Raw genomic sequence first — 11,776 nt, 5'->3', positions numbered from 1 at the left:
CTCACTTGTCTCGAGGCTTAAAAATCCTTCTTTACCCTGTCTCGTCCACTTTATCTACACTGATTTAAGTGGATTTAAAAAGTGACATCAACAAGGGATCATAGCTTTCACCTGGATTCACCTGGGCAATTTGTCATGGAAACAGCAGGTGTTCCTAATGTTTTGTGCACTCAATGTATATCTACATTGAAATCCTGAGTAGGCTACGGATTTCTTTCCAAGTTTTACTGCCCTCTGCTGGACACATGTTGTCAATAGAATTTGAAACCCATTGGGATTGGTTGAGCCTCGAAGCTACAGGAGCTACAGTCAGGAACCCAACAAAACACCAACACTGTGATTGACAGAAACTCAGAACTAAATATTTGTTCTTACTTAATGTTGGAAATACAACACAATTTGAATACGTTTTAAAGAGAATTTCAATGAAAAGACACTTGTGATAATGTAGGCCGTCATTGTAAATAAGAATTTGTCCTTAACTGACTTGCCTAGTTAAATAAAGGTTAAATACAAAAATACAAAACTTAAATGATAATAATGGTGTTTTTTCTTTCTCTGTAATATTTATTTCAGTTTTAATGCTCCAAAACTTCAAAAGACACATTGAATTCAAAATGTGTTTCACTCCATTGCTGAGATCAGATTATCATTGTGTTTTTTATTGTACTCTATCCTTCAAAAACAATGACAATCAATGTTCAACGGACTTAAAAAGACAGCAGTTTTACTGTTTATACAACTGTAAATCTAAGATAGATATACACCATAGAGGAAATTATAAAAAGAGTCAAATATGAAATACTAGCCATATTTAATTCTAATAGCTAGGATAATTTCCAATAGCCAACCTTCATGGAAGGTAATAAAGTAGTTTTATTTTTAATTACAGTATGATGACATGTGAACAACCATTGAGAAAAAGTTTGAACAAATAACAATAGCAGCAATGCAAACATTTATGCACAACCCTACACATTGAAATAATTATGTATAATGTGTCATGTATGTACTATAATTGGTTTTACTGAGCACATGAAAGAAAAAAGCATGCTTTCATTAAATAAAAAGTAACAAAGGCAAAATATTTTTTTCCCAAAGAAAATACTGATAAGACTTCAATTATTTGAATATAAAGTAAAACTGTTATATATATATATACACACACACACATGAACAAAATATAATGAAATAATGCAGGGTATGACTACAGGCACAAAAACACAATTTCTAACATGGTATTTTCTGCTAGGATTAGTTTTGATAAATTAATCTGATTTAAACAAATAACAATATAAAGTGCACATCCTAGAGCTTATGAAAACTGACCAGACAAGATCCATTCAACCCTTTTCATACTGTAGATTTACAAATATACTAGAACATGGATAAATGTCCCGAACATTGTCAGATTATTTTAGACTTAATGTATTAATTTCCTTGCTTGAATTTAGGCCTTTTTTGTTCTGTTTGTGTGAAATCAAAATGAGTCATCTCTGAAACTTAACCCTTAGATGTAGCCCCTAAATCTGGGAGGCCAATCATCTTGTAACAAATATTCCTGCGCAACAATTTCCCTTTTCTTTAGTGAAAGTACATATTTTTCCAAAATACAATATAGAATATCAACAGCAATTGATATTCTATAATTCTATAATGGATTGAATGATTTGAAGAAAATGAAAACAGGATAACAATGCTTTGCCAGACTCATTACTAAGTATTCCAGGTCTGCATTAAAGGATTTAAGCAAACATCTACATATTTTATCTATTTACACCCAATATCAAGAGAGCACAAAACAAACAACAAACACATGACATTTGTCTATCTATCAGTCAACTTAAACTTAAAAATCCTTCGGTTTGATAAATACACACACAGTCAGAGGAAAAGTGTGGTACAGTACTCAACATGGAACTCTGAACAGAAAATGAAATGAAATGGAGAGCAGCATCGCAGCATAAACATTGAGATGCATTGTGGATAACTGATATGGAAATACAGCAAATCCAAATGGATTCACATATGAGGGAAGAGAACAGCAAAACAGTACGACAGGGAAACAAACGAACTTTGGCTAAAAGTAAACATTTTTTATCTGGAATCTAGTTTGTCTGACAAAGTCAAAACCCCAAAGTATTTACAAGATACTAGGTTAGAGTTTGGTGTTATGTCCTACTAACCTTGCATTGCAGATGAAATACATACTGTACCTAGCATACTATCTTTCACTACACCCTCCAGTCTTCTAAGCTTTGGCATCACACTGAAATAGCACTTTTACAGTACATGACAACACATTCAAAAAGTACAGTATAACTGTGAGCTAATGTTTCCACTAAAACCAATTCCTTCATTTTGTCTAATTTTTGACCTATCCTTGGACATGTGTACTAAAACCAACAAAACAGCATATCTAGTGAGCTAACAGTTGTTCAGGTAACATGTATCGTCCAGCTACGGTAGTTCTACAGGTGTACTACAGACAGGTAAGCTCCAGTAATTCTACAGGTGTAGTTCTACAGGTTGTTGTTCTGCATGTTGTCGTTCTACAGGTATACAGGCAGGTAAGCTCCAGTAATTCTACAGCTGTAGTTCTACAGGTGTACAGACAGGTAAGTGCTGGTAAATATGCAGGTGCACAGCAGGCTTGGTCCAGGTGGCCACAGCTGGCGCCGTCTAGTCATCATGCTGCTCAAAACATAATGGGATGGGAAACAGTTAAGTTTCAGCAATGTCAACATTTTTGGACTATATCCCTCTAATCTGAATTTCTTACTGCCTTTATGCACAAATATTGAGAAAATGCTTCCCCCTGGTGGTTTCTAGGAGGACATTACTTTATTGTTGAGATTGAGAGCTGAATCCTGATTTGAGACGTAGCATGTGCATTTTGGGGGAAAATATTCCATTAAACTGTGTAGGGTGTTTACACAAATGTAGAAAAATATGCAGTAGGAAGTAGATACAATTTGTGATGAGGAAGGTTTAGAGACTTACCTCAACTTTCTGTAATGGGTACGCATGAAGATCGCCGTGAGCTGTTACACATGTTCTTCTATAAAACACAGAGGCAAAACACAAAGTTAAGTCAATAATCGGTAACAATAAGAAACAAAAACACTTCCTAACCTCAGCAAACCAATCAGTGGCTGTTTTAAAAATAGAACTACACCACTTCATGATATAGTGATATTCTCTATGGCAGCAAGCTGTTTCAAGTTTTAATGTCACATGCACAAGTTACGGTGAAATGCCTTTCTTGCAAACTCAAAAACCCAACAATGCAATAATCAATAACAACGCAATTCTAGAAAAAAATAAACACACGAGAAATAAGAAATATGAAGAACACAATGTCCACTCATTTATTGCCCCTTGGACAAATGAATAATGATTTGTTTTACTGATGCACCGGTCTATTTGCTCTCTTTGTTGTTAAGCTGTTGTTTGTCGGACATCAAGTGTGCGGCATCGTTTTGGAACGAGACGTGAGAAAAAACTTGAAGGATGAGGAGGACAAGGCTGAAGGAATCAAAAGACACAGTCATCTCTAAGATAAAATACATGCCTGTGTCTGCCAGAACCGTTGAAAGGCACGTTACCGAGATGGTTGAAAATGTATAGGAGCAGCAAACTGTAGCGTCAAAAGATGCACCTGTGTGGCTCTTTGATGAGAGTGTGGATGTGAATGACGTTCCACGTCTGGCAATTGTTGCAAGACACTGTGACTCAGAGCAGGTACGCGAGGAGCTGCTTTGTCTATAAACCATGCATGGTACTACTAAAGGTGGAAGACGTAGCAAAAGCCTTCACAGATCATTTTGAGGAGAGAGGTGTCGATATCAAAAACATAATCACTATTACACCCCGCTATGGTGGGGAAACAAAGGATTCGGAAAGCTGACTGAAGATAAGATTGGCCACCCCGTGGTTAAATGTCACTATATCATTCACCAAGAGAATCTGTGTTCCAAAATCAAGCCTGCGGTGCTAACGGAAAGCGCCTCTGTTTAGCGAGCTATGGAATTCTTACTTTGATAGATATTCAGTAGACACAATTAGTTGTAATGCACATATGAAAGTCATTACTGGCACGCAGATCGCTAGAAATGGTAAGATAAATAGTAAATTGGCACTCCAAACAAAAAAGGTTGCCGAGCCCTGATATACAGGGACAGTTCCAATACCATATTTACAATGTGCAGGGATACTGGAGTGATGGAGGTAGATATCTATAGGGGTAAGGACTAGGCAACAGGATATAAGATAAACAGAGTAGAATCAGCTTGTACAGTGCCTTCGGAAAGTATTCAGACCCCTTGACTTGGTCCACATTTTGTTACGTTACAGCCTTCTTCTAAAATGGACTAAAGAAATAAAACATCTCAGCAATCTACATACAATGCCCCATAATTACAAAGTGAAAACAGGTTTTTAGAAACTGTTGCAAATATATTTAAAAACCTGAAATGACTTATTTACATAAGTATTCAGACCCTTTGCTATGAGTCTCAAATTGAGCTCTGGTGCATCCTGTTTCCATTGATCATCATTGAGATGTTTCTACAACTTGATTAGAGTCCACCTGTGGTATATTCAATTGATTGGACATGATTTGGAAAGGCACACACCCGTCTATATAAGGTCCCACAGTTGACAGTGCATGTCAGAGCAAAAACCAAGCCATGAGGTCTTAGGAATTGTCCGTAGCGCTCCGAGACAGGATTGTGTCGAGGTACAGATCTGGGGAAGGGTACCAAAGAATGTCTGCAGCATTGAAGGTCCCCAAGAAGGGGGAGAAGGGCCTTGGTCAGGGAGCCTAGAACCCGATGGTCACTGACAGAGCTCTAGAGTTCCTCTGTGGAGATGGGAGAACTTTCCAGATGGACAACCATCTCTGCAGCACTCCACCAATCAGGCCTTTATGGTAGAGTGGCAAGACAGAAGCCAGTCCTCAGTAAAAGGCACATGACAGCCCCCTTGGAGTTTGCCAAAAGGCACCTGAAGACTCTCAGACCATGAGAAACAGAATTCTCTGGTCAGATGAAATCAAGATTCAACTCTTTGGCCTGAATGCCAAACGCCAAGTCTGGAGGAAACCTGGCACCATCCCTACAGTAAAGCATTGTGGTGGCAGCATCATTCTGTGGGGTGTTTTTCAGCAGCAGGGACTGGGAGATTGATCAGGATCGAGGGAAAGATGAATGGAGAGATCCTTGATGAAAATCTGCTCCAGAGCACTCAGGACCTCAGACTGGGGCGAAGGTTACCCTTCCAACAGGACAACAACCCTAAGCACACAGCCAGGACAACGCAGGAGTGGCTTTGGGAGAGGTCTCTGAATGTCCTTGAGTGGCCCAGCCAGAGCCCGTACTTGAACCCGATCGAACATCTCTGGAGAGACTTGAAAATAGCTGTGCAGCAACACTCCCCATCCAACCTGACAGAGCTTGAGTGGATCTACAGAGAAGAATGGGAGAAACTCCCCAAATGTTTATTTTTTTTACCTTTATTTAACTAGGCAAGTCAGTTAAAAACAAATTCTTATTTTCAATGACGGCCTAGGAACAGTGGGTTAACTGCCTTGTTCAGGGGCAGAATGACAGATTTTTACCTTGTCAGCTCAGGGATTCAAACTTGCAACCTTTCGGTGACTAGTCCAACGCTCTAACCACTAGGCTGCCTGCCGCCCCATAAATACAGGTGTGCCAAGCTTGTAGTGTCATACTCAAGAATACTCGAGGCTGTAATCTCTGCCAAAGGTGCTTCAACAAGGTAGTGAGTAAAGTGTCTGAATACTTACGTAAATATCATATTTTCATTTTTTATTTGTAATAAATTAGCAAAAATATCTAAAAACCCGCTTTTTCTTTGTCATTATAGGGTATTGTTTTATAGATTGATGAGGTGGGAAAATAATGTTAGCAATTTTAGAATAAGGCTGTAACCTAACAAAATGTGTCAAGGGTTCTGAACACTTTCCGAATGCACTGTATGTGAGTGGGTGTGCGTGTGTGTAGAGTCAGTATAAATGTATGTGCATATTATGTATGAGTGAGCAGAAGATGGAGTGAGTGTGTAGGGCCCTGTAAGTGTGCATAGAGACCGTGCAGAAATAAAAGGGCAATACTATTGTTCTCTATAAGGAGTGAGTAGGTGTCCTGTACCTTTTCATGAAGTCGGTGATGGAGGACTGGGTCAGAGAGCCAAGGATGCCTCAATGCTTCAGAGGCACCTATCCTCCAACTGCACAATAACACACATACACAAACAGAGATAAATGTAGAAACAGATGTAAAGCTCTGTCTCTTGGCAGACATTCCCCTTAGAGATATATTTTAGTATATTGCAAAATATACTTTATATGTTAAGCAATATATTCTGGAATAAGGCGGATGTATGCAGGGCAGAAAGTAAGGTGGCCCGGTACGGCGTCCTGGCAAAATAAATACTGTAAGCCTTTTGAAGTGATTGTTTGACGAGCAGATGAAAACATCATGACTGGTTGGGTTTATGCCACAATACAAGGTAATACGTTTTTCAAAGTTAAATGAAAAATCATTATAATTAGGACCACAGAGATGCTATAGAATTTATAGGGATTCTAAATGTTATTCTATGATTAGGTCCACACGGCCGGCCCGCCCATTAGGTAGGATTAGGCAGCCTCCTAGATTGGCAGTTTGACGAGGGAGGCCTTTTCCGAGCTAAACTGACCAAGACGCACCTCCAACAACACATAACACCTCACATTATTCTGTCTAAAAACAATGATAACTTTCACCCAGTGGCATGAGGGCTATTTAGGTGAGCGCTGATGCCGCCCCATGATAATCAGTGTCCACTTTGTCCATGCCCAGCGTGCCTCTCCAGGGTGCTGTTGGAAAGACGCAGCGCTGCGGTGCTCCACCAACGCTCCATCAGATTAATTTAACATAAGTGATGTAGCCTACGGTGGAAAGAGTAGTAGCCTATGTTGTTTTGTAGCTCATAGACTGGAGACCAAATGTATAACAATGTCATGAGACAGACACTTTTTAAATCATAAACTCGTTAATGAGGAAGTCAAAGAAATATTCAAACAGAGGTGGACAGCAAATAATTGGCATTTTTCCTGTTTTGTTGCCTTACAACCTGGAATTATAATGGATTTTTTTTGGGGGGGGGGATATCATTAGATTTACACAACACGCCTACCACTTTGAAGATACAAAATATTTTTCATCGTGAAACAAACAAGAAATAAGACAAAAAAAATGAAAACTTGAGCGTGCATAACTATTCATCCCCCCAAAGTCAATACTTTGTAGAGCCACCTTTTGCAGCAATTACAGCTGCAAGTCTCTTGGGGTATGTCTCTATAAGCTTGGCACATCTAGCCACTGGGATTTTTGCCCATTCTTCAAGGCATAACTGCTCCAGCTCCTTCAAATTGGATGGGTTCCCCTGGTGTACAGCAATCTTTAAGTCATACCACAGATTCTCAATTGGATTGAGGTCTGGGCTTTGACTAGGCCATTCCAGGACATTTAAATGTTTCCCCTTAAACCACTGAAGTGTTGCTTTAGCAGTATGCTTAGGGCCATTGTCCTGCTGGAAGGTGAACCTCCGTCCCAGTCTCAAATCTCTGAAAGACTGAAACAGGTTTCCCTCAAGAATTTCCCTGCATTTAGCGCATCCATCATTCCTTCAATTCTAACCAGTTTTCCAGTCCCTGCCGATGAAAAACATCCCCACAGCATGATGCTGCCACCACCATGCTTCACTGTGGTGATGGTGTTCTCGGGTGATGAGAGGTGTTGGGTTTGCGCCAGACATAGCGTTTTCCATGATGGCCAAAAAGCTCAATTTTAGTCTCATCTGACCAGAGTACCTTCTTCCATATGTTTGGGAAGTCTCCCACATGCCTTATTGTTTGCTTGTTTTTTTCTTTAAGCAATGGCTTTTTTTGGCCACTCTTCCGTAAAGCCCAGCTCTGGAGTGTACGGCTTAAGCTGGTCGTGTCACATCCTGACCAGTAAAAGGGGTCATTTGTCATTGTAGTATGGTCAGGGCGTGGCAGGGGGTGTTGTTTTGGTGTGTTTTGGGGTTGGTTTGTTTCATGGGGATTTGTTCTAGTTTTCATTTTCTATGTTCATTTTCTATGTGTGGCCGAGTATGGTTTCCAATCAAAGGCAACCTGGAGAGTATCGCCGCCCGCCGGAGGAGATAGAGGCAGCGAAGGCGGAGCGGCGTTACTGGGAGGAACGGCTGGAACATCAGGAGGAGGCTGAGAGGCAGCCCCCAAAAATGTTTTGGGGGGGACATACGGGTAGTTTGGCTAGGTCAGGGGGGAGCCCTGACCTAACTTCCTGGGCGTACAGGAGAGAGCCGTGGAGCAAACCGGTGCCGGTCATGGAGTCAAGCACGGAGCTTGACGCGAGATTCCGGAAGGAGGTACTGGCGGAGAGGGCACGACTGAGCAGGCAGGCAGAGGGGCGAGCGATGCATTACGGGGTGATGCGCACTCTCGCCCATCCGCACGCACAGTCCGGTGCGGTCGGTATGGGCTCCGCAGCGTTGCCGTGCTAGAGTTGGCACTCAGTCAGGAAGGAGTGTGCCTGCTCAGCGCATCTGGCCGCCAGTGCGTCTCCTCGGTCCAGCTTACCCTGCGCCTGCTCTACACACGGCAGCCCTCACTCTCCAGCACAGCCCAGTTTGCCCTGTGCCAGCGCTCCGCCCGGGCCGGGCTACAGTGACCTTTCAGCCAGGACGGGGTGTGCCAGCCCTGAGCTCCAGACCTCCGGTGTGCCTCCACGGCCCAGTGTGCCCCGTGCCTGCTCTGCGCACCCAGTCTCCTGTAAGTCTCCCCAATCCGGGGAGACCAGTACCAGCTCCACGCTGGAGGTCTCCAGCGACGCTCCCCAGTCAGGAGCCTCCAGCGAGGCTCCTCAGCCCGGAGCCTCCAGCGACGCTCCTCAGTCAGGAGCCTCCAGCAACGCTCCTCAGCCCGGAGCCTCCAGCGACGCTCCTCAGTCAGGAGCCTCCAGCGACGCTCCTCAGCCCGGAGCCTCCAGCGACGCTCCTCAGCCCGGAGCCTCCAGCGACGCTCTTCAGCCCGGAGCCTCCAGCGACGCTCCTCAGCCCGGAGCCTCCAGCGACGCTCCTCAACCCGGAGCCTCCAGCGACGCCTCTCAGCCCGTGGCCTCCAGCGACGCCTCTCAGCCCGGGGCCTCCAGCGACGCCTCTCAACCCGGGGCTTCCAGCGATGCCTCTCAGCCCGGGGCCTCCAGCGACGCCTCCCAGTCCGGAGCCTCCAGCGGTGGTCTGCAACCCGGAGCCTTCAGCGGTGGTCTGCAACCCAGAGCCTTCAGCGGTGGTCTGCAGCCAAGAGCCTTCAGCGGTGGTCTGCAGCCAAGAGCCTTCAGCGGTGGTCTGCAGCCAAGAGCCTTCAGCGGTGGTCTGCAGCCAAGTGCCTTCAGCGGTGGTCTGCAGCCCAGAGTCTTCAGAACGGGAGCTACGCCCAGAGCCAGAGCCACCTCCGTAGTGATAGGATTGGCGAAGGGGGGGTGTAGCACAGGAACCGTCGTTGACGGTGGCCACCCTCCCTTCCCTCCCTTTAGGGTTGGGGTTGTTTTTTTGTTTTGAGGTGCAGTCGGGGTCTGCATCTTCGGGGGGGGGGGGGGGTACTGTCACGTCCTGACCAGTAAAAGGGGTCATTTGTCATTGAAGTATGGTCAGGGCGTGGCAGGGGGTGTTGTTTTGGTGTGTTTTGGGGTTGGTTTGTTTCATGGGGATTTGTTCTAGTTTTCATTTTCTATGTGTGGCCGAGTATGGTTTCCAATCAGAGGCAGGTGTCTTTCGTTGTCTCTGATTGGAAGCCATACTTAGGCAGCATGTTTTTTCCTTTGGGTTTGTGGGTGGTTGTTTTTCGTATAGTCTATGTCACCTTAAGGAACTGTCGATTGTCGTTTTGTTATTTTGTTTAAGTGTTCACTTTATACGTAAATAAAAAAAGATGAGCACTCAACATGCTGCGCTTTGGTCTGCTCCTTCCGACAGTTGTGACAGGTCCTATGGACAGATACTCCAATCTCCGCTGTGGAGCTTTGCAGCTCCTTCAGGGTTATCTTTGGTCTCTTTGTTGCCTCTCTGATTAATGCCCTCCTTGCCTGGTCCGTGAGTTTTGGTGGGCGGCCCTCTCTTGGCAGGTTTGTTGTGGTGCCATATTCTTTCAATTTTTAAATGGTTTTAATGGTGCTCTGTGGGATGCTGTGGGAAGTTTTGGATACTTTTTTATAACCCAACCCTGATCTGTACTTCTCCACAACTTTGTCCCTGACCTGTTTGGAGAGCTCCTTGGTCTTCATGGTGCCGCTTGCTTGGTGGGCCCCTTGCTTAGTGGTGTTGCAGACTCTGGGGCCTTTCAGAACATGTGTATATGTTCTGAGATCACATAACAGATCATGTGAAAAATAAAGTCCCCCTGTGTGCAATCTAACTAATTATGTGACTTCTGAAGGTAATTGGTTGCACCAGATCTTATTTAGGGGCTTCATAGCAAAGTTGGTGAATACATATGCACATACCACTTTTCGGGTTTAAATGTTTTTTACATTTTTGAAACAAGTAATTTTTTTCATTTCACTTCACCAATTTTGACTATTTTGTGTATGTCCATTACATGAAATCCAAATAAAAATCAATTTAAATGACAGGTTTTAATGGAACAAAATAGGAAAAACGCCAAGGGGTGTAAATACTTTTGCAAGGCACTGTATGCCATACCCTTTGTTAACAAAAAGGGCAAAAAGGATACCTATTGTTAGCTTTATATTTTGAAATAAATAAATAAAAAGTATCCAGATAATATAAAGCATTCTATAACAACTCCATGATGCGTTATTCTAAAAAGAAGCTTTAAAATGCCCACAAAAGACGTGACAGTGATGACATTCTGAAGCTGAGCTGTGGCATTCAATATTCGAGGAGACAAAACATTTACTCTGCTATTCTGTCCCTATTATTTGAGCCTTTCACTGTCGGAAAAGAGATGTTTAAACCCTAGCAGCTTTAGGGAAGCGCTTCTGTTGTTGGGTTAAAAGGATCCTCCACTTTTTTTTATTTTTCGCCTAAAATGACATACCCAAATCTAACTGCCTGTAGCTCAGGCCCTGAAGCAAGGATATGCATATTCTTGGTACCATTTGAAAGGAAACACTTTTAAGTTTGTGGAAATGTGAAAGGAATGTAGGAGAATATAACACAATAGATCTGGTAAAAGATAATACAAAGGAAAAACCAACCGTTCTTTTGTATTTTTTTGTACCATCATCTTTGAAATGCAAGAGAAAGGCCAAAATGTATTATTCCAGCCCAGGTGCAATTTAGATTTTGTCCACTAGATGGCAGCAGTGTATGTGCAATGTTTTAGACTGATCCAATGAACCATTGTATTTCTGTTAAAAACAATGTTTCAAGACTGCCCAAATGTGCCTAATTTGTTTATTAATAATTTTTCATGTTCAAAATTGTACACTCTCCTCAAACAATAGCATGGTATTATTTCACTGTAATAGTTACTGTAAATTGGACAGTGAAGTTTGATTAACAATAATTTAAGCTTTCTGCCAATATCAGATATGTCTATGTCCTGGGAAATGTTCTTGTTACTTACAACCTCATGCTAATCGCATTAGCCTACGTTAGCTCAACCGTCCCGTGGAAGGGACACCGATCCTGAAGAAGTTTGCAAAGGATGAGTAGCCAGCAGTTGAAGCTTGAGATTTAC

The 11,776-nt window shown here is 42.8% G+C and overlaps 1 protein-coding gene across 7 annotated transcripts in view; it reads right to left on the bottom strand.

The window, feature by feature from the left end:
* Nucleotides 1-797: 797 nt before the first annotated feature.
* Nucleotides 798-11,776, bottom strand: part of LOC115169625 (myosin light chain kinase family member 4) — a 40,661-nt gene continuing 29,682 nt past the window's right edge. For all 7 annotated transcript variants that reach the window (XM_029725439.1, XM_029725442.1, XM_029725440.1 and 4 more), the window contains 3 exons: nt 6,174-6,252; nt 3,004-3,061; nt 798-2,694 (listed from right to left, as the gene is read on the bottom strand). In XM_029725439.1, the coding sequence (XP_029581299.1) occupies nt 3,005-3,061; nt 6,174-6,252 (136 nt within the window). In that variant the 3' untranslated portion in view covers nt 798-2,694; nt 3,004. The remainder of the gene's footprint in view (nt 2,695-3,003; nt 3,062-6,173; nt 6,253-11,776) is intronic.

The sequence above is a fragment of the Salmo trutta genome, chromosome 31, assembly GCF_901001165.1.
Source record: "Salmo trutta chromosome 31, fSalTru1.1, whole genome shotgun sequence".
Lineage (NCBI taxonomy): Eukaryota > Metazoa > Chordata > Actinopteri > Salmoniformes > Salmonidae > Salmo > Salmo trutta.
Note: the sequence above shows the minus strand (reverse complement) of the source record. Positions and strands in the feature narration are given on the sequence as shown.